The sequence below is a fragment of the Pelodiscus sinensis genome, chromosome 11 (genome assembly GCF_052426305.1).
Source record: "Pelodiscus sinensis isolate ZL-2025 chromosome 11, ASM5242630v1, whole genome shotgun sequence".
NCBI lineage: Eukaryota > Metazoa > Chordata > Testudines > Trionychidae > Pelodiscus > Pelodiscus sinensis.
The window spans coordinates 26,110,156-26,133,590 of NC_143062.1; the positions used below are offsets into that span (position 1 = coordinate 26,110,156).

Genomic DNA, 23,435 nt, shown 5'->3' on the forward strand with positions numbered 1-23,435 from the left:
TTGGTACTAGTCCAATGATGGGTTTGAGGGCTATAGCAACTGTTGCATCCCACTTTCAGTCAGGAAGCAGGGGCTTTGCAGGTGAAGGGTCTAAAACATTTTTAAAAGAGGAACTGTTGGCAGCTTTCAGAGAAGTAGTCCTCCCTAGATTTTTTTTTTCTTTTCTGCTTTTCCCAAAGGAATCTCAACTAAGTTTTCTCCTGTCGTCTTGAACACGAAAAGCCTTTTCTGAAATGCTTTGTGTTTCCCTTCTCCACACAATATATTCAAGAAAGCTCTGCTTTGGCTTTTAAATGGGATCATTCATTAGAGGTGGAAGAGCCTGCCTAGGAAGGGAAAGGTTGGGGAAGCTTTCTCCCAGGCTGCATGCTGGGCTGTTAAAGGTAGTTCAGCCATATCTGTGGTATGTAATGAACAGATATTTGTCTCCTAAGACAGATTCCCCTGCTGGTTTCTCCTTATCACTTGTCTTACAAGAAAACTAAAAATATTCTCTTTGAAAAACTGAAGTGTTTCAGAGAGGCACTTTCATTCCTTGTCTTTTTTGGTGTTTTTCAGTGCTGTCTGCAGGTAGCTGTAAATACACATTTAGCTTAGTAATTATTCCATACATAAATAATACATAGTGTTATCAGAGCCTGCACTCCAGTGCTGTGAAGGCAGCACATTCGACCCCGTGAAGAGAGATTGCATTGCAGCAGCCCCCTCCCATAGCCAATTAAGGTGCATCCTTGATGAGCTTCCAAATGTTCCTCTTTGGCCATATAAATGGTTTCTGTGATATGGGCAGGGCATAAAGCTTGCCTTAATTTTTCCTTGCTTTAACATTCAGACAGAGTGGACCTGATTAAAACCAAAAATCCACATGCACTGAAGTGAGTGCAGGCAGTGGTGATGAATGGTCAGCGCATTCAGTTGGGGTTAGTACTCACAAGTTTTACTATTGACCTGTTTTGACCTTGCACAAATGACTCCCCATACATGGTCTGTCCTGGACCGCAGTTGCCCTATGCCTAAAAGTGAGGCTTGTGTTGATGATTGTCAGATATTTAAGCCATGTCTGTTCTAGAGATAAGGTCAAATATATTAAAGTTGATTTTTTTTAAGCACCTGATTAAGTCAAAGGTTCATGTCCCCACTGTGCACAGGTATTTGATATACAGGTAGTTCCAAGTAGCATGCTCCTACTAGGATAGCTACTGTCTGCTTTGAGAGTTTTGTATTGTGGGTAGCTATCCAGTGCCAACACCCCTTTGCATTCTGGGTTATGCTCCCAGTGTTCGCTGGAACCAAAGTTGTGCAGTGGGTGGTTCTGGGGACATGTCATTAGTGTACCATAATGCACTCATATCCTCCTCCCCCACCCCAGCTTGAGAGCAACAGCAATCTGTCTTTTTGCACCCTTTATTCCCTTGGCTATCTGCACAGACCTCCTAACAGGGCAAGCATGGAACCTATCGTGGATCCCACTGAGCATCAAAGCATTATGATAATGATATTAACCATGCTGCATCTAATGCTGGGATATGTCCAGAGCATATCCAGGGTCTGCTGGAGCAAAGATGACTCTTGGGAGACTGTGGATATACTCTTCTGCAAAGCACATGAGTTGAGTGACTGGCAAATGCTGCCAGCATTTGACCCTCTGGACGCAATGGAATGCAGTTCTGGAACCGTCCGAGAACTACAGACTGCGGGGCAGGAGAGGCCCGAGGCCGACTGTGGCAGTTGGCGCCCCAGGCGGAACATGCGATCAGCACCCCCGCCTACAAGGCCATCAATGGCCGTGACGTAATCATCGGGTGTTCTGTGACATCATTGAAGGTAGTGCCCTAGGTGACCGCAGAGTCTGCCTATGCTCATGGGCCGCCCCTGCTGGTGGGACTAAACAGTGATGCAGGCATGGAACCAACAGCTATGGCTGCACAACTTCCATATGAATAAGATAACTTTCATGGAAGTTTGTGAATTGCTTTTCCCCCCATCATAAAGCATAAGAATACCAGTGTGAGACCACCTCAGACAGTGGAGAAGTGTGTGGCCAGTTGCCCTGTGGAATCTTGCAACACCAGACTGCTACTGGCCTGTTGGAAATCAGTTTGAAGTGTGGAAATCTACAGTCGGTGCTGTTAGGCTCTAAGTAGCCAAGGCATTCAATACCCTTCTGCTACGGAGGGCAGTGACTCTGGGAAACGTTGGAGGGCTTTGCCACACTGGGGTTCCCGAACTGTAGTGGGGCAATAGATGGAACACACATTCCCATCTTAGCTCCCCTCCATCTTGCCAAGGAGTACATAGACTGCAAGGGGTATATTTCAATGGCGCTGCAGGCCCTGGTGGATTACAAGGGCCGCTGCACCCACATCAGTGTGGAATGGTTGGGAAAGGTGCAGGACACATGCATCTTTAGGAACTCCTGCCTATTTGGCAAGTTGCAAGCTGGAACTTTTTCCCCAGACCAGAAAGTTACTATCAGAGACCTTGAAATGCCAATAGTGATCCTTAGTGACCCAGCCTACCTCTTACTTCCATGGCTCATGGCACCATACACAGACAGCCTGGTCTGTAGTAAGGAGTAGTTCAACTACAAGCTTAGCAAATGCAGAATGGTGATAGAATTTGGGGTTTTCTGTGTGTGTTTGTTTATAGGGAAAATTCTGCATTCTGTTGACAGACCTCAGCAGTGCAACATTCCTGTTGTGGTGATAGTTGCGTGCTCCATAATATTTGTGAGAAAAGGGGGGAAGTTATTTGTCAGGGGTGGGGGAATGGCGAGGCCCAGCGCCTAGCCAGGGTTTTGAGCAGCTAGATACCAGGGCAATAAGGAGAGCACAGCAAGGAGCAGTGCAAATCAGAGAGGCTTTCAAAACTGGCCATTCATAAAATTATCTTTCAAAGTCATTCATGTTGCTCTCAACAAGGTGCCCATGCATTCAGTGTACCTGCCTTTAACTCCCCTCCCCTTCCTCTTGCCCCTTCAACACAAGCAATAAAAAGACTGTTCAGAAATCGTGTGTGTGTGTCTGTTTATATTTAGGGAATGCAGAAGGGCCAGAAAAGGACTCTAGGATGGGAGCTTTGGAGGAGGAAGGGTGGATCAAATGCAAGGACAGCCTTTTGCTTTTGTGACACAGCCCTGATTGAGTGTGGGGCTGCCCTTGACTTCCACTGTCTCCCCGCATTCTAGGGCCCCTGAGAGAGGAGACTATGGAACTTGATGAGGAGAGAATGTTGCCCCACAAGGGAGTGCCTAGAAAGCCTCCATGGGGTGCATCACAACCACTATGGATGGCAAGACTCTCCTGGTTCCTCGCTTCCAGTTCCCTGCATGTTGTCCTGTCCTCGTGCTCCCCGCAGATCAACTACAATAGCGGATTCCACTCGCTTAGGCACTCCCTGTCCAAGTGGGCAGATTGTATTTGCCCCTTGAATATGTCATCCCTCGTCTGTGTTTTCCTGCAGATTTGTGCTGGTCAGGGGCCAGGAGGGTGCACAGCAGGCTCACTGCTGTTTCTGCTGTCATGAAAAGCGAAGGGGAGACACTGTAGAGCATAAAACCTAATCAATTGGAGTAAAAGCAAAATGTGTGACGATGTTATGTACAAAGCCACAGTTACGCTTTCAAGTGGCCACTGTGCAGCAGGTATGCCACATAGTTTTTAGGAGAGCAGCTGGACTCGCTTTGGTGGCAAGCATGGTAAGGGTTAGACTGGGGCATGAGCCTGCAGGAGGGAGAAGGTCCAGGCATGGCAGCAGGGGCTCATATGGCACGCATGTGTTAGGCAGCCCTCCCCGTTTGCCAAGAGATTGCAACTTTCACTTCCTGCAGGATTGGGCAGATGCGGAGGTAGGGCTGTGCATGGCGGCAGGGCAGTGGCTCAGGGCATGCTTCATTGGGGATGAGCAAATGGAAGTTTACTGCAGGAGTATTAGCTAATATCTTCCCCTACTTCATCCAGGTTGCCATGCGAGATCAGTCTTCTTCTCCTAATCGCAGAGTGATCGGGAGCAGGTGCTGACTATGTGGCGAGCAACCTGGTTCTTATGCTCCAGTGCTTCGTGCTACAGTGATGCCAGACCACGTACTGCTGGCTTGGTGTGGAAAGGCGTCCTACCATGGAGACTGGAATAAGGCAGGTCTCTCCAGAGACCTTGTGAGAAGGATTAAATAGCTCCTTTATGAGCACTTTATGGAGATGTGCAGGACAGATTCCCGTTCCATCTCCAGACATGTTAACAGGCTGTTTCGGGGTCCTCCTGCTGTCTAGGCAGAGTGGCCACCACAGATCAAACCCAATTGCCTTAACCCACTTCTAGCAAGATTAAAAAATGTGAATTCACCAAAAGTCCTTGGCTCTGTGATATCAGTTACTCTGTTCACCTGCTGATCATTCTCCCCCTCTTCTTTATCCATGTTGTCCTCCATGCTGCCGCTGCCTGAGAAGCAGGGCTGGCCTCACCATGAGGCGGCTGCCTCAGGTGCCAGACTTTGAGGGGGCGCCACTAGGATTCAGTGTAGAAAATGGTGTCTGCTGCTGTGTGTATGTATTCTCTCTGCTCTAGATGCACAGAGATGATGGAGGGCACAGAACATAACAGACAGGCAGGAGGAAAGGTGGCATGGGGGTGTCATTTGAGCTCCCCCTCCTCAGGTGCCTAAATGTTGTGGGCTGGCCCTGCTGAGGAGCGTCTTGCGAGAAATCCATGGACTGGCTAGGGAAGCTGGTCGGCTTCCCCCAAGGATATCATGCCGCAGCTCGTAGAAGCAGCATCTTTGCGGTGATTATCTAGGCCATCCGTTTGCCTCCTTTGTCTTTTGTATGACTACCTTGGCTCCTTTATTTTCACTCTGCACTATAGGATAACCCTGGCGCATCCTTTCTCCTCCATGCCCTCTGCAATCTTGGCATAGATATCTGAGTTTCTTTTGCTGTTTCATAGCTCTGCAAGAATAGATTCCTCTCCCTGCACAGCAGTAAGGTCCAGGATCTCTTGAATGCTCTATGCTGGTGCTCATCTGCAACCCTGGGAACTCATGGAACTCGTGGTCATATGTGCTGCCTGCTTTGAGGTCTTGATCGCCCTGCTGACCAGGGCTTTTCCTAGGCTTTTCCTGTTCATCTGGGGAACAGTAGAGTTGAAAGTCCAGGCCAGAGTGGTCAACATGGGGCACTGTGGGACACCACCAGAAGGTCAAGAACATCAACTTTCACAGCACTGTGTCTGCACTATTGTAAAATCAGCCATGCAAGGTTGAATTTAGCATTACTCCTCCTGAAAGCAGGAGTACAGAAAATGACTTTAACAGCCTTGAAGTTGATGGAATGGGCTTGATGGTGTGGACTCACTGTTTAGAAAATTGACTCAATGGGTCTAATTTTGACCTGAACTCCCAGTGTAGACCAGGCCTTGGAGAAATTCAGGTGGAAGGTGCTGAATGTGTCAAGTCTTACTAGCCAAAACCTTATAGGAATATTTCAAGAATAGAGGCCAACTGAATCTTTCCTGTCCTTTCATTCGAGACATTCCTTGTAATGCGAGACATTTGCTCCGGTCCAACTTGCCTATGTTGCTAATGCCTAGCCTGAAAGTTCTGTAGTGTGGTGTCTGCCTCCATTTCTGCTAGGTGGGTTGGGAGAAATGGATCTAGGATTTAAAGTCTGAATAGATAAAACCATAGTGCAAAACAACTGGGGAATGGAAGGTCCCAAGCCATGTTAAAGGAAGAATGAGCAGTAATTAAGGCTAAGATTTAGTCATGTGTATTTTTAATAAGTCACGAACAGGTCACAGACATTAAATAAAATTCCATGTCCTGTCCATGGTTTTTTACTATATACCCTTGACTAAAACTTGCAGGGGCCGCCCTGGAGGCACTACAGTGGCTCATGGAAACATAGCTCAGAAGGGTGCCATGGATGCATGCACTGGAGAGTACCAGCCCAGGAGGATGCTTCAGATACTTGTGGGGAGAGGTGGATGGAGCTGGGGTAGGCTTGCTCGTGGGCTCAGTGTCATGTACTGCCTGTGCCCCGGTTCTGCAGCTCCCATTGCCTAGGAACCATGGTCTGTTCCTAGGCAATGGGTGGGGAGGCAGGGCTCGCAGGCAGAGGCAGCATGTGGAGTAAGGAGATGAGCACCCTACCCCCACGTAAACCCTGCCCTCCACCCTTCCCCTGAGCTTCCCAACATCCAAACTCTTGCTGCTGGGGGATAGAGTGGAGCAAGACTTTCTCAGCAGTGGCTGGTGTGCCTGGCCTGGGGGCTGCCTGGAAAGAGCTCATGGAAAGTCACAGAATTCGTGACCTCAGAGACACAAACAGAACCTGAGGTGTAAGTCAGCTAGGTTGAGAAACTGCTTAAGTTTTAAATTTTGTCAGTATGGTGTAGTATTGTATTCCTAAATTCACAGCCACTATGATTGACACAGTTAAATCTGTTCCAAAACTTTTGGTCATGGTCTGACTGATGAATTAAATGTTTTCTAGTGTTTTGTTTTTTGTTTTGAAAAGCTGGTGTTATATTTTCAATAACAACAAAACGTGCTAAATTTGCTGGCAGGCATGTAACTACAAGAGCAAATAATACAATGATTGCTTAAGTGGGAATCTGAAAGTTATTTCAGCAGCAAAATTAATAGAAAAATAGTTAGAAAAATGTGAATAAAAGGGCCAATGGGACTATAGCCAATTGGCATGAGAGGGTCTCCAGATATATGGGCTCAATGTTATTCCAGGGATGGGTAGGTGTAGCAGAAGGAAATGAGCATGCTATAAACTGTGTGTTGCAGTAAAAAGTCAGAAGCTTATTGTGGCACTCTGGATGTGAAATTGATCTGAAGAGCTGTTCCATGCTCTTTGCAATTGATCTACATATAATAAATTGTTGGATTTCAGGCCCCAGAAGGCAAGTGCATGAAGCTGTGTTGTGTGTTTCGTCTCTAACAATAAATCTCAACTAGACAATCCATTTTGTGTACACCTGCACATTTAAAAAAATCAATTTTTAAAAAGTTGATTCTTCAAAGAGGTAGTGAACAGGCCAGGACAGTGGACGCTGGGTATAATCATATGTGTTCAGGGCAATTGCAACCTTTATCTTTTTCCCATTAGTCAGCTGAGTTCTCTGTGCTGCCTGTTCCTGTGGATTTCTTATGCTGTCAACTTCACTTACCGTAAAGTGCAATGGAAAGGAATCTCAAAATGAAGAGATGGTAACGTGGCACGTTGTGTTCTTTAGGTGCTGGAACAAGATGTGGTTTTACAGTCCATTGACCGAGCCATTGAGGCTATCCACAATGCAGCTATGAAGAATGGAGGCAAATACAACTTGGAGCAGAGGGATGTCCTCCAGTAAGTATAGTTTGGAGAAGAGCTAGCTAAGTCCCAAAGAGGCAGGGAAAGTGTGAACTTAGTGGTACAGCCACGTGGTGAGGTTATGCATGTTCCAGGCCTGGGTGTGGTTAACGAGGGATGGCTGGGTTGGCCGTTGGTGATTAAAGCCCCACTCTGCTAAGCAAACAAAGGACTGCAGTGCTGTGAGGGAGCCCTCCAACTCATTGATGTGAGAGCCAGGTGATGAATGGCTGAGTGTCCAGTCGCCGCTGCAGCACCTTGTCTGTCTGCCCATAATTCCATTTTCCGCCAAACCGTGCAGCTTCTCCAAATCACTGGGCACCTGTTTGCCAGTATATTCCTCCACATGTGGTTTGGGGCATCAGATCAGCTAGAAGTTTGCTTGAGAGTTCTCTAAGTGCAAGGAACTGGTTGGGAGGGGGTGTGTGTGTGTGTGTTTGTGTGTGTGAATATTCCAGTTCAGTTGCAATCCAGATCAGGAGGAGAGATTTTGCACCTTTTTGGCTCTTCCGGTTTACCCTCTCGGATGCAGCTTTCCTGCTGGTTCAAGGTCTGCTGACTGGAGTGGAGGGAGGGAAGAAGAGGGCAACATTGCTGTTAGTGCCGCACAGCACACTCCAGCCACCTCGGAGGGCTGCCTGGGGAGGTGGGGGTGCCGCACCACATGTTCTGGGCAGCTCGGGGAGAGAGGGGGATGCAACAGTCCAGGCAGTGCGAAAGACTGGCTGCTCCCAGCCCCACCCCTTCTGGGAGCTTGGAACCTTGCCCAGAGGCTCAGCATGGCTGTCTGCGCTCTTGATTGGTTCCTTTCTCCCTGCCCCCAATCTGTTGGGTCACTTGGCCTCAACCTTTATCTTTAAATCTGCTTTTTGTTTAAAAAATCCCTCCCCTGAAGTCATTGATGCTGTGTTAAGGTCTAGACTCCTTGCTGCTTTCTTCCCTTGGTCCTTGCTCCTTCAAGGCCAGGACTGTCTTCTCTGGCAGTACCATCGTAATTGTACCTTCTGCGTCTGCTGTCCAGCCAGTGACCCTGAAACAGCTAGGCGCTTTCCAGACGATCGCTTAGAGAAGTAATACTTCAGGATCCTGACAGTACTACTAAGTGGTTTCAAGGCTGAATTTGCTACATACCTCATATGCAAAAGACTATGCAGCTAGTAGAATGGCGTCTAACTGCCCTGCTCTGAAATAAAAACCTACCTGAGCAGTGCTGGTCTCTGCAAAGTACATGGCTTGCACATCCTTGCATTGAATGATCTGAGTTGAGTTTAAAGCTCCAGATGCGAAGGGATTGATTCCATAGGCACTGATGATTTTTGTGTATGTGAGTCTTGCCCTCTTTCCCCACAATACACAATTTTGTGGTTGTTTGCTCCAAGAAGGGCATCTCTAGAAACTCTCTCAACTGTTGGACAACGGACCTCAACTCCCTGCATCCCCCCCAAGAAGCCTGAATACATTACTGCATTGTACACACAATTTTCTCCATGGGAAAGAGTCTGAGGTAGAATAGTTCCACATGTGACACAAATCAGCCATATTGCTTAGCCCACTTCCGGAAGACTCTGAGACACTACAGTGCTGAGGACAGTGTAAAAACCTGTATAGAAACAAAGAATAGATATTACTTTCAGCAGGCAGCAGTTTCAGGGTAACCCTTTAATAGCCTACTTCTGGGGAACAAAGCAAGTGGCATTCAAAGGTGGAGAGGCTGAACTGGTATGAGAGCTTGCTGTAGCGGGGTTTCACTGGGAGGAGCATGTTGAAGATTTGGTGTATATTTTTTCTTTCATAGCTTAAAAATCTAAATCTATTTGAAGTAGCGAAGTCAGTGTTTGAGAGAGGGGCATCTTTGTAATACACCATTAACAGTTGCTTGCTGTGAGACTTTTGATACCTCGAGTTATGTTGAGGTATGTCTGCTTCACCTCAAATCAGTCAATCACAGGCACTGTAAGAGAGCCATAGAGCTAGGTACAGGCAAGTCTAAAGTGTATGGCACAACAGCTAATCCTCAGCACCATGAAATGGCAATAGGTCTCCTGTGAACACTGATTCACAAATTGTGTGCCTTTTACAAAGACCCTTCCTTCCTCTGAGAGATGCTTCCTCGATAGTTCTGTGGAGATGGGCTTATTCCATCCTCAGTAAAGCCATAGTCCAGTGATGAACTTCTGCTTCTTGGCATTGGACACTAAACTGATTTCTTCACCCATGTCCCTAATGCCCCTGTTCCCATTCCATCTGCCAGGAAACTGATCCATCATCGGAAGGAAACTGTGTCACGCAAAGGTCACACACCAGCCAGTCAGGGAACGATTATGACCCCATCCTCCAGTGATCACCATTTGGATTTAGCACGGCAGCCCAATGGCATGTGCCGGACAGGATACGAGCGACACCACAGCCTGCCAAACACGGAGATCCAAGAGAATGATGAAGGTCTTTACCAGGTAACACTATCTTGGCCTCTTCTAGATTCCTTACTTAAAGGATCCCTTCCTTGTTTATCATACATAATGTTCCCTATATAGTTTCAGTTGCAGTTGTTGCCTTGAACTATAGTGTCGTTTCATTGTTTGCTGTTGTACAGGCATGGCAGGCCTGATCCTTGTGTATGCTTTATTCCTTGAATGCTTTGGGATCCCTGAGGATACAAGACTATGTACACATGAAAGATCTTCTCTTGTTTATGCTGCTGTTTCTTTTTTGACAACTTTTAAAACAGTTGCTGATTCTTCATGGAATACTTTGAAAACGTTGTTTGTAGAGAGAGTTCTGCTTAGGTCTCATTTTACCTGTGTTTTTATTTCCTTGTTAAATATGCATAAAAACAAGATCTCTGTTCCTTAGTAATTCCTCTGTGCCTGCTTATTCCTGTGCTCAACTTGTGAATAGTGAAGTTCCTTTTTCTCTTGTGGACATCCCTAGTAGTAATGGATTTGGGGAGGAAAAACACATTAAATGTGACTTAAAAGCAGAATTTTATCTAAATGGAGCAAAGTTACTTTGAGACATCAACAAGTCTTCACAGAGGCATACCAGGACAGACTTAGCAGCAATTGTTTGGGATAGGTTATGATTACATGGTGGCAGGTAGCAAAGAGATGCGAGTTCCCCTCAGACATGGGACATGTTGGTGTAGGATTGCTGCATCTGTTTTGGAGGAATGCATTTATAGTGGCACCATTACTCTGTCACTGCTAATAGGTAGAGCTTGTTATTGACTTATTGAGGAAACCGAAGTCTGGAGATAAAAAGGGGCTGGAGTATAGGGTTCCTAACAAATCCCTTCTTTCTTTACCTTAGTACTCTACTCCGTAGGCAACCAAACCAATCCAATGTGGAAAATATCTGAAAAAGGAGAAAAGTGGTTCTGCTTTTTTAGGATAACTGGATGCTGCTCTGCTGTAGCCTCCCTCGCCCTCTTCCCCTGTCCCCACCCTGATACAGAGGCAGTAGTGCGAGAGGAAGGGGAAAACTGGTGCTTGTGGGGAGCCAGCTTTCTGTGAGTGCCGGCTCCTACTCCCTCCCCACCTTGCTGCATCTGTGGGAGGCAGCAAGGTGGGGAGGGACCGGCAGCTCTGCCAAACCAGAACTAGTGGCTAGGATGTTGGACACCACAGCGCTAGCCCCTCACCTCAAGGGCAAGCTATAGTTCATAAAGGTCACTCCTCAGTGTGGCTGGGTGTGGTGCAAGAGGGTATGGAGGGACTCAGGCCTACCCGCTACTCTGGGTCCCAGCCCAGGCACCCTCTGGCAGCAGCCTTGTCCTGCCTCCTTCTCTCCCCTCTACTGCCTCCTGCTCCCTGGGCCACTTCCCCTGTAACACCCTGCATCTCCCTGGCCCTTGCATCAAGGCCTGCTGCCTGGCAGGTGTCATGCTGGAGCCTCCCTCTCTCTAGCTCCCCTGAACCTGCCCAGCACTGCTTTCTCCATGTGCTCCTCTGGGAGCTGATCCTGCACCTTCCCTGGTCAGGCCCCAACTGTTCCCTCTAGGCTGAGTAACTCCTTAAAAAACAGGGCTGTCCCTGATTGGCTCTGAGTCCTTTCCTCATTGGCTGGAACTCTGCTCAGGCTCCCTCTAGCCTGCTTTAACTTCTTCCCTGCTGGACTGGGGCAGGTGCCTCACTATGGGGTGTTTGAGCCCCTCTGCCTTGACCTTCTAGGTCAGTGTGTGGCAGCGACATGGTCTGGAGGAGGGGCAGACTGGGTGGGCCTGGCATAGCGCTGGGGAAGCCTGGCTGATGCAGGGCAGGAATCCCAGCTGGCGGTGGTGGTGGAAAGTGGGGGTCCCAGCTCCTTGTTCAGCTTGGGCTACATAACCAAGGTGGTGTGTGGCTCTCCAGTAAGCTGTTGCCTGTGATATATGTAAGCAGCAGCAGGGTAGGGAAGGAGCAACTTCGTAATATTGATGGCTTCTCTAGTGGTGGTAGATGGCTTTATAGACTGGGAAAGGTCAGAGGAGCTAGAAAGTAGACTAGGGGACTACATGTAGCAGCAAGTGGTAGGGAGGGGGGCCGAGAATGAGACAGAAGTCAGTCTCTCTCTCTGAAAATTACTGTAACCATCATGCAATTGGAATTTTCTCACTGGCCCAGTTGGCAACTACACGCAGATCTGTGAGCATGGCTGTTATCCCTATTCCACTCTTAACAAAATGTACAGAAGCAAGGGGTCACTGGGACTGGACTGTTCCTAGCTCTGCCATTGGCTTGGTGATTTCACTGCTCTGTATCTCAGTTTCCCATGTGTAAAATGCAGATAATTATGTACAGTTTTTTGAGATCTAATGATGAAAGCATTGTAGAAAAGCTCAGTCTTTCAGTTATAACTTAGCCACAGTAGCGTATCCACTGAAAACATAATTGAGAGCTACAGCTGTCTAAATGACCATTAACTCCCAACAAGCACTACTTTCTATTTTTAAAAAAACTAGGAAATTAAATGGCAAAATCCTTTATTAACATGGAGTTAAGATTGCTTGGCAATAGCTTGTGCCCTTCCAGAATATCAAGTTGAGCAAAACTCAAACTTCGGAAACCCAGATGTAAGGTAAATGCCAACATAATCTTAACTCTACCCTCTTTTAATTTATGCCCTGACACACCCTAACACACACTTCTACTTACTTTTCATTTTAGTTCAGGTAGCACTTGTCCACTATAACACTGTGCCTACTCTTTGGATAGAATTTCACACATTTAGCATTTTAAGGGCCACTTTATACCTTTTTATAATCCCTTCACACTTGCACACAGGATACCACCTAATCCTATCCAGCACTAACTCCACAGTTTGCTGTCCTATCCCACCTTGCTACTGCTGGTACCCATGACAGAAGGCCACACTGCCCTGCTATCCACAACCTCCGCAATTCTGTATTGAAATAATGCAGAGTGGAACCTTATGGTATGCATGCAGCTCTCCAGTGCTCCTTTTCCTTCCCAGGCAGTGCTTGGAGAAGCACTGATTTGTTCCTGCAGCTCTCCTGCCCACTTTGGCCAGAGAAAAGTTCTGCATGTGGTTGCAAGGGAACATGAATGGGTTTGGGAGTCCCTCTCAGACCCCTACTGCTGGAAGGAGGAAGTCTGCTGGGATTCTTACAGGGGTCTTCCTGGAGGCTTTTTTTGTGTGTGTGTACAAGTCTCCATATACCAGGTATCAGATCAATTTGATGCCTTGTCTCACTGGCTTGGGATGGGAAGGGGATGGGACTGAGAAGAGTCTCTGTTATATTCCTCTTCCAGATTCCCCTTGTTTGGAATCTTGCCTTTGCTGCTTTGCCACCCATCAGCAACATGAGTCCTGATTGACACCTTCCCTGCATTGCATTTTGGTCCATTTCACTGAGCTATTGAGAGCGAAAGGCATAGCAATGAAACTCTGTGCTGCCCACTTAACAGTGTCACAGTTGTGAACGGAACCCTTGCAAATGTGATCAAGGTGTCGCCACCTTCCTGAGTGTGCAGAGAGAACACCCAGCACCTCTGCTGTTGCTCACCACTTTGCTGAACAGCAGAGGTGCTACATGTTTTTTAAGAATATTAAAGAAAAGGTTAGATTCTGCAGAGATCAATTGTTCTAGCTTACCTACTCTGGGCAGGAAAGATTTCCAGAGCTCCATGGCACTTGGACTGCTGTATAAACAGTACTCTTATAATTGTTGGAGTCAAATATGTGACAGGTTTGGTAGGGTGAGTGGAGCCAGTGTAGTGTCCTAGAATGAGCCTGTTCCCCCTCTGCACCCAAATAGCATTGTGCTGATCTTATAAACGGATGCAGGCTTCTGCTTTGTGATTGTGCTGAGCTACACAGCTTCATGGCCATAAAGACAGAGCTGACCTTAGCACAGCTGCACTTACAAGAGTCTAGAAGGGCCTTTTGCTAGCATTTTACAGAGAGCTCTTCTGTTCTAATTGTGCCTCACACAGCTGTGCTGTCTCTTGAGCCAAAGACTAATAATTTTTAAAAGGCAAGTAGGTGTAATGCTGGATTCTGGCCAGTTCTGTATTTAGATCCCACTTAGTATTCTGACTTAAACTATAGGGAAGAATAGGTGGAAAATAAATGAAAAGCCCAGGCTGGAAGTTTACATTGGACTCTGGTGTTGCTTTACTAGTATAAGGTGTTTATTGTGGCAATTTGTTGAATTAATTGATCTCCTCTGTCCTAAAAGTATTTTTTTAAAAGCTGGGTGGCACAAAGGGGTAAGAAACCGCCTCCGTGCCCCATTTATCTCCACTCCCAATCTCAATTGATACAAAAGCATGTCATAGCTCTGCGTACTCATGTGTGTTCCAATTGGTATCCCTAACTTTTATAGGGACGATGAACTGGAACATAATAGTTCCTGAACCTCCAAAACTAACATGCTCTCTCTTACCATTGCAAAACAAGCCTTTAGTCTTGCCACAACATGATCTAGATCTAAGTAAATCCAGGCCCTGAACTTAGGGGGGAAAACAGATTCCTACAGTCAAGAATCTTTCATTGAGGAGAATCTGCCTCCAAATCAAACCCCCCTTCCCACTTAAGCAGAAGCTGAAGTGTTTCCATTTGATCTCAACTTTCGCTGTATTGTGTGAGTGGAGGGGTTGTGTCTGAAGTGACCAGAATGTAACAGGTTTAATGTTTAGGTTAAGGCTGCCTCTTTAACTGAACCCAGAAAGAAGAAAAAAATCAGGCAGCCCAGATTGCAGAGCACAGGTGAAATGAGACCTCATTGAGCATGCAGCTGAGACTTACAAGTAGAGCAGCCCATTGGAGTGCTTTGCAGTGATCTGTCTGGGGGAAGCTGTCACTTTAAGAATGGTGTCACTATGCTCTTCTTGGAAAGTTTCAATCTCTGAAGCCTAATGGTGCTAGGAATGTGCTCCAGATGGTGCTTGGTGGGGCCAAGTCATGGTTTACCTTACGCCAATGTAGTTCCTTTAGGCCTGTGTATATTTATTATTTAGGGCTCTTACTCATTCAGATTTCTAACCAGCCTTATTCAGGGCAATACTGCCAACTTTTACAGTTACACTACAAGTCTTGTGACATTGTAGTAAAGTTCTAGCTGCTGGGGTCATGTTGTTATGAGAGCGTCTCGTGTTTCATTTAGAACAAAAGTTTGACCCACATGGTTGCAGAGAAACACTTGAACGTGTCCCCAGGTGGCTCACAAACAAGCTGAATAAAAAGAACCTAAAACACAGCTCTTAAAATCACCTTATTTTTTGGAGAGCCTGGTTCAAGAGTTTGATATCTGGTAATACTGTATGCACTTTACAGGCATTCTAAAAACATGGAGAAATTCAGGATGTCAAAAAGACCATTCCCTCCTCAGCCCATCAATATAAATACCTCTCCTTGCAAATACCATTGAAGAGAGAGACTGAAAAAAAGGAGAATTGTAGCATGATCTCAATGTCACCAAACCAGGGCTCCATGTGACCACGCTTGAGTTAAGGTAACTCATTGAGATCACTGGCACAATCCTTCCTGTCTGATACCTGACTTCCAGTATGAGCACTTCTGAGTTGAGCAGTTGTGCTATCACATGAGGACAGAGGCATCTCTCAGGCAGCCAGGTACCAAATAGTGTGTGTCTTTGTAGGTCCAAAGCCACATGTTCAGCCTTTACATGGAGATCAGCTGTCTGCCTGGGCAGATCGCTGAGTTTTGGTGCAGTGTCCTTCCTTGAGGGGAAATACTACTTAAATTGGCTGCTATATTCAATACTGGCTGCAATTTCCTGTACATGGAGCAAACTGCAGTCATGCACATGCTGAGCAATAAAGGTATGGTTAAGCGTGGTGAGATCCCTGTATCCATAAGAAAAGGTCAAACTTAGAATCTTGCTAAGTTGAGAACAAGCTGTTCAGAGTTTTGAGAAACTCTTGTTGCAGCTTCTGCCAACAAGGAACAGCAATGGGATTGTGGCAATGCACAGCTACTCTAGCCCTAGCTTCTCAGTGTCTGTATAAGAAATTGCTGTGGAGGTATGAATTAGGAAGGAACTTAGCTATCTGCAGTCCTTAGCTTTGTCTTTCTGCAAGGATATTTGTAGCTGATGTAATGGATCTTTCCAAAAGCGTGGTTAAATGTGCTCACTGTGGGGCTGTTGAGATCACTGTAAAGGCATGGTGAATGTGTGGGATTGCATCTGGAATAAGGAAAAAGTAATGCTTGGCAGGTCTGTGTGACACACATACTGTGTGCTGCTGAACATGGCAATTAAACATGGGCGGCTTTTCCTGTCAAGGGGAGGGAGTAAAGCAGGGTTTCAGAGTTTCTGCTTTGTTCTTGTAAGAAGCTGCCTACTAATATCTATCTGGAATGATGAGAGAAATGTAGGAACAAATTAACACGCACCCAGGGTTTATAATAGGGAGTTTATTTTGATTGTAACTTTCTTTGATTGCTCTAAAATCTTCCCTTTTAGATCCCGCCACAGCCACGACGTGCTGCTCCTGTCACACCCCCACCACCAGAGAAACGCAAGAATGTGCAGATGGAAGCACACATTAAAAGTAAGGAAAAGCTTTGGGTTATATATACTAATTTGGGGCAACGAGCAGCCAACACTGAAGTATTGTATAGGAAGAAGTGTAATGGTAGCAGCAACTCTGGCTGGTTTTGGTCTGTACCTCCAGTAAAGCATCTCTTGGATTTCTGCTCAGATGCATGTTGGTCTGAAGTTTTGATCAGTCTTAATCAGAAAGCTCCAATGCTGGGGACTAGTGTTTCCTTAGGTCATTTCCTGGTCCTTCAGAATGATTTTTGGCTGACTGGCACCTGTGCAGCTTCTCCTACCAACTCTGGATGCTGGGCATAGTAATCTCTGGACTTCCTAGGATGGGATTAACTTTGGCAGAAGACAGTGTTTGGAGAAGAAGCTCTAGAATATTTGTTCTCACAAACATAACTAATGTTTTGGGGCCTTTGTATTTATTTGCCAAGGAGTATCATAAAGAGATGTCAACGTGTAGTCGACTACATGATTAACTGATTAAGCGATAAGCCCAGGCTTATCTTGTCAATTACATTCACTTCCCCTTCCTCCCTGCTGCTTCTGTATCAGAGGCAGCAAAGGGGGGAATGGGAGCTGGTGCCTGTGAGGAGCTGGCTTTAAGCAGGCTCCCCATGAGAGGCAGCAGTGCGGAGAGTAAACAGGCAGGCTGGTGCTGATACGCGAAGGTAGCTGGCTCTGTGGACCTGCCTCCCCCCCACACTTGCTGTCTCCTATTGATGGCAGTGGGGAGGGAGAGGTAGGAGCTGGTGGTAGGGCGAGCCTATTTAGAGCTGGTGCCGGGGGAATCGGCTTTTGTAGTGCTGCCTGCCCTCCTCCCCCGGCGCTCTCCCTGCTACCTCTGATGGAGTGCGGGGGGGCAGGGACAGGGCTGGCTACCTCAAAGTAGCCTTTGTCTGCGGTGGCCTCGGCTGGTTTTTAAACTGGCTTCCCTGGCACCCTACACCTGCCACCCTACACTGCTGCCTCTTGATACAGAGTCAGCAGCGCAGGATGGCAGGGGGCTTCTGGGAGCAGGACTGGGTTGCACTCTCTGCCGGCCCTGCCCCCATCGAATAGTCATGTAACCACTAAGATTTCACATGGTTACACATCTATTCAATTACACTATATCTATCATAGGGATCTTTCTACAGGGCAGCATGAAAATTTGTGCTTTTGAAAAAAATCTGGATGTGATAATGCCATTACATCACCAGGGGGCACTCACTATTAATACATCGGTGAAAGACTCTGTTAAGAAATGCTTAGCAAGTAAGACTCTGCTAGCTGTCCACCTAGGTCTTTGTGCATGTAATAGCCATGTCAGACTTTTACATAATCAGTGGCTTGTGTCTGCAAAAGACAGGTGTGTAGCATCTTCAACCCGGAACCCAGGGAAGATCAGCTTTTCATGTGCTGCAAACACCGTAACTGTTGTTAGTGAGAACTTGCAGTACTGATCAGTAGAGTGCTACTGGGCCAATACTAAGCAAAGCAAAAAAACCTAATTTGCATCCTCTAGGGATTGAACCTATTGGAGATGTTTGTGAAAGTTATTTCGTTGTGACACGGTTCATGTTGTGGTTGTGTATTGCCCCAGTGCTACATTGTGCTCATACAGTTACATTGTCATAATGAGAAACTCTCCCTACACAAAGGATGTGAATGGTTAACCAGTTAACCAGCAAGCACATGCGTGATGCTTACTGACTATGATTAACCGGCAGGAGCTGGAGTAGCCAGCCCCTGCTTTAAGTGGTGAATTGGTTAATCATAACATTTAACCGATTAACTGACTACCCAGGATTTTACATCCCTGCCCCAAACTCAGTCACAGATTGGTTAATGTCCTATAAAATGAACTTGCAGGGTGCAGTACAGATTGATCATATTGTGGGCAGGCCATTGAAATTTGGATCAGGCAGCACCTGCCTCATGGTAATGAGCTATTCCACACTGAAGTAGTGAGCAATTCTGCCCTTCAGATTGATGCTTCTCTTGAATCCATGATGTTCCTCTGATTCCATTGAATCTACTGGAAGCACATAGACGATCTTCTTGAGGAGGAGGAGGAAGATGAAGAATGATAGTTAATCTCCATGGGAGATATGTAGAGCTGAATAAAAGCACACGTCTTTGGCCTGAACAGTTGGAGTAGCCAATCCTGCAATACCCTTGTTCTGGATGGAAGGCCTGTTGGTGTGTTTCTTAGCCAGGGATATGCAGCTACTGTTCTGGCTCTTGACTTAGAGGAAAGATTGTGAGATTACCAAAATGTCACCCATGGCCAGCAGAAAAAACAAAGACTCTTCCAGTGGTGATTGGCCCTTTAGCCCAAGAGAATTTCTGCCTCATGAGTTTGGGAGGATGTTTGTTGCCTAAGGAGATGATTATTTTTTGTGGATAATCAGAAGTAAATGAGGAGCAGTCAGTGATGGGTGAACATTCACACATGCAAAATGGGAATAAATTCACCTGGAAATCCATGTGCCTAAAGCAGTGCTTTGATTGTCTTACAGATCTAGAATTTTGCTGATTGGTGCCACATTTTGCCCAAGTAACTGGGCATGTGATAAAAGTATCCATAGCCTCATTTTTACACGTTCTCGGACAAAGTAAACAAGTAATTGAATAATGAAAATTTAGGCTAGAAATTAGGAAAAACATCCTAGCAGTAAGGTTGATTAGATAGTGGACTAATTTCCCTAGACAAATGGTGTAAATATCAATGCTAGAGTAAGCCAAAACGCAACAGGAGAAAGCACTCAGAAATGCTTCTAGCAAGTACTCGTGTGCTGGCTGAGAGGGTGGTAAGAGGGAACAGGTTTGTAATCAGATTACCTAGAGTGCAGAGACTGGGCTACAGATGCCTGTCAGCCAAATGTTTTTTTTCTTGCTGTTAACGCCAAGCAGAACATACAGGTAATGCTGCAGGGAAGGAGCTTTACAGAAGGGAGAGACTTGCTGCAATGAGTAATCTTCTGTACTTTGAAATTTTCAGATACATCCATCAAAAGTGCTGGCTACATGCAGTATGTTGGGGAGGGTGAGGAGGAAAAAGTTATTGCTTAATCCAAGGGGAAAAGATTCCTTTCTCCTAGTTATGTTTGTCCTTAAAATGGTGAGCCTTTTGAAGAGAATTCATCTCCCCAGAACAGCTTTCTTCCCCTCCTGAAGAGGTTACTTTACTAGAATGCTCAAGAGAGACCTAATACAATTTTGCTTTGAGATAAGTGAGCCAGGAAGAGAAGTCAAACTGCTTTGGTAGCATGCACAATGAGCTTCTTAATGGACTCTACCATGCCTGTTTGTTTTCACCTTTTTCTTTGATGTTGTTTCTAAGGTCTTTTAATTGTTCTTTTTCAGATGCTGTTGAAATCGCCTCTGGGTCTGTTTCCAGTGCCTCTTCTATGAGTACAGCTTCCCTGGATACCTTGTACACTGGTTCCACTGCATCAGAAGCTGGTCTCCCAACAGCCACTTCCAGCCCCTCCAACACTCCTCCCCCAGTCCCCAGCAGGAGTGCCCACACTACAGTATCGCGCAGCTTGGATATTAGCTCTTCGGCCCACCTGAAGCATGGGACTTCAGCAAGGGGTGGGGCAACCAAATCTCCCCAGACCAAGAGGGCTGCCCCAGCACCACCTTTTGAAACAGGGAGTCAGAGGTCTCTCCATATGGATGGGGAGAAGAATCAGCAAGTCAAGAAGACAGCACCAGCTCCTTCCGGGGGCTTAGAAGCCTTCAACTCTCTTTGCCTTGATGATAAGAAGGCAGCTGCTTTGGAGCTGTTGGCACCAGAATCCAGCAGCCAGGCTGTGTCTGTGCCAAAGACAATAGGTGCGGAACTGATCGAGCTGGTGCGCAGGAACACCCACCTCAGCTATGAGCTGTCGAGGGTTGCTATTGGTGTAGTGATTGGCCACATTCAAAACTCCATCCCAGCAATCAATAACATCATGGAGCAGATCCTCATCTCATTGGTGGAAAATAAGGTAAAGGAAATGCTGAGCTCTGGCAAAGTGGGACTGGGCAAAATATTAGAACACGATTGAAGTAATATTGTGCATTTTGCTTCTGGAGTTCAGAGGCCTTCTTTAAGAAAGAAGAATCTGAAATAAAAGAGAGTGCGTGGAGGTAAAGAGCTATCAGAGAAGAGTGTGTGGAGAGGGAAGAAAATCCAAGTAGGTTTAGCTGGCAACAAGCAGAGAAATTTGGAAAAGTTTGGTTGAATAAGTGAAATGGGATTGGATTTATGGAGACTATGATGGGCATATGTGGAATGTAAAAATTGCTGTGCTATACTTGTGCAGGGGAGAGACTGAAGTTGAGGCTCTAGGGTTGGGCAGCAGATAGAAGATAATTTAGGGATGGAGTGAAGTAAATATTCGTCATTATGACCTGGCCCAGCACCTTCTCAGTTCTTTCTTGCTGGCTACTCCAACTGATGGGAAGGTGACGGTCTGGAACGGATATGAGCAACACCTCTACGAGCAACATACTCTGCATGCCAAGTTCATAAGAGAATTAGCCAAAGAACTTGAGCCATTAACAGTTGATTCTCTGAAAATTTTTAAAAACAGGGAAGGTAGCACAGGATTGGAGAGGAGGTTGTTATGATGGAGGTCTTTTGTTGTTGTTGTTGTTGTTGTTTTTGTTTTAAAGTGGCAGTTCTTCTTCTGCAAGTGGAGGAACAAATATTAATGCAACATCTGTAAATGGAGGAAAATAGAACCATGAATAGTAATAAAAGGATGTTTATAAATAACTTCTGTTAAAATAATTCAGTGCATGAACCCACTTTTCCCTCCAGCCATGTTAGAATTACTGTGCAGGGTAAATGTATGCATAGTTATTCAGCATATGTGGATGTAATAATTAAGTACCTTACTTTTTTGTGACCACAGAGTATACTGAACTTACTTTGCACCTTTTAGACTCTTTGAATCTTTGCAATCCTGATGGGAAGACCAAATATTTTTCCCCAAGACTGTTTTTTTTCTTGCTCTCTCTTGGCCTATTCCACAATACATTTTTCAGCTCTCTTTTAAGCCATTTAGGGAATAGTTGCCTAAATCATTTGCGTAATACCACCATCTTGAAGTAATAACAAGCCATTACCATTTCACTCTATTCTATACATGCATGGCCAAAAATAAGAGAAGAATTCATCTTGAAGTAGTCCTTGAAACAGACAAGTGTCTGAGTAGGGATAATCAATCCCTCCTTTGAATGGAGGGTAATAAATTTCAGCTCCCATTTGCTAAATTCAAGGAGCGCATTACCTGTAAACATCTAAAATTAGAATTCCATTGCTGATGGCAAGTTTACAGTGAATTGTTCAGATATAGTCAGATGTGCAAAGCTATGGGTATTCAACATTTAGAGCAAATCATAATCCGGTTAATTATCCCATCGGGTAATTGGTGTCAAACTCAATATGCTTACTAGGGATGTGAGCAGGTATCCATATACAAAGTTAACTGATGAGCCTGAGCTCATCAGTAAACCCTCATGTTTACACACAGTCTGCCCCTTACCCTGTGCTGCTGCCTCTGATGGTGCATGTAGGAAGAATTTCAGTGATTGCATGTTTACAAAAACACATATTTTAACATTCCTAATACTTACTCTCTACTCTAGATTCAAAAAGAATTTGTAACTGATGTTTCATGCAGATGTTCTGGATCACATCCAAAATATATAAATCCCTGCTCAGTTTCCTTTTCCTCAGACCCAAACAACCATCTAACTGTACTTTGTGCTTCATCATGCTCTGAGAGATTTTGTTTCCTGTATTTGCAAAGCATCTCTAACTTTGTGGCTTGTAAAAGTGGAGATAGTGTATCAAGTTCCTGGAAGTAGGATTTTAAAGCATACCTCTTCTGTTTTAGAGCTGTGGTCATGTCAAAGAGAACATGGGATTACATTTTGTAATGGGGGAGGCCATATGTTTGTATTTTGTACTTGGTACTATAAAAGAAACAAAAGACACTATCCCTGTCCAGAGAAATGTAGTCTGTCAGTATATGTTCAGCAGTGTTTCTCTGAGGGTAGACACCAAGGCCTAGTCTACATACACAGTATTTGTATTAATATAATTATTTGAGTCAGGAGGAGGAGGAGGTTTATTAACCAAAATAGTTATGCTAGTACATCTCCTACTGTGATGTAATTATTCTAGTACCAATGTCTCTTATGTTGGTAGAGCTTATTCACATTATTGTGTAAGACTGGCAACTTTATTATGGTATAACCTCAATCATAGTGTGTGTGTGGGGGGGGGGGGGGGGGGGGGGAAGGTGGTGTTGTACTGATGGAATTATGCCAGTGTAATTAAACAATACAAAAATTGTATGTGGGCAAGACCAAAATTAATGATCACTATAAGCTTATGTCCTTGGTAATATAAAATCATTCCATGTTCTCAAGGGGATTTTATTTACAGCATGACACAATGTACAGGGTTGTGGCTCAGTTTTCAGGTTTGTCAAGGACATATTTTTTTAAAACACTTCATAAAACTCTTTCGATCCTCCTTTCATTTCATACAATACAAACAGTTATCCATGGGGTATTCTTTTTTTAAGTGAAGTGAGATGACATTGATTAAAGCATCAGGATACATGGTAGTGATTCTCATGTTCATTTCAAGCTTTGTATTGCGTTCCTTAATTAGTTGGGTTTTTTCTTCTATTCTAGTTTTAATTTGAAGTCAAATCACTGGTTTAGTAAATCAATTTTAGACTCTGTTACCTCTAGCTTATTCCCAGCATGCTCTTCTGAAGATTGACTTGCTTGTGGTGTTTTCCATTCATTTGTAGTGCTCCTCTTGTGTAGAAGAACCTGGTACAATACGCTGATCTAGGAGGAAGAAATGATCTTTCGTGCCTCTGACATTTCATTTCCCCTAAGTTCGTCTGGTGGGTATCTGATACTCATTTTGTAATGGGAGTAATTTCCTTCCACACTGGAACTCTAATCTTGGATGTTTATAGGGAATTCACTCCTTGGCTGTGTCTACATTGGCACCCTTTTCTGGAAAAGGGATGCTAATAAGACACTTCGGAATTGCAAATGCC

The 23,435-nt window shown here is 45.3% G+C and overlaps 1 protein-coding gene across 3 annotated transcripts in view; it reads left to right on the plus strand.

Annotated features, from left to right (window-relative positions):
- NCKIPSD (NCK interacting protein with SH3 domain) overlaps positions 1 to 23,435 on the plus strand; it is a 103,863-nt gene that overhangs the window by 36,301 nt on the left and 44,127 nt on the right. Inside the window, exons 2-5 of one of the 3 annotated variants that reach the window (XM_075938841.2) lie at positions 7,240 to 7,352; positions 9,607 to 9,808; positions 16,285 to 16,372; positions 19,720 to 20,348. In XM_075938841.2, the coding sequence (XP_075794956.1) occupies positions 7,240 to 7,352; positions 9,607 to 9,808; positions 16,285 to 16,372; positions 19,720 to 20,348 (1,032 nt within the window). The remainder of the gene's footprint in view (positions 1 to 7,239; positions 7,353 to 9,606; positions 9,809 to 16,284; positions 16,373 to 19,719; positions 20,349 to 23,435) is intronic. The other 2 variants (XM_075938843.2, XM_075938842.2) reach the window with 2 other exon arrangements.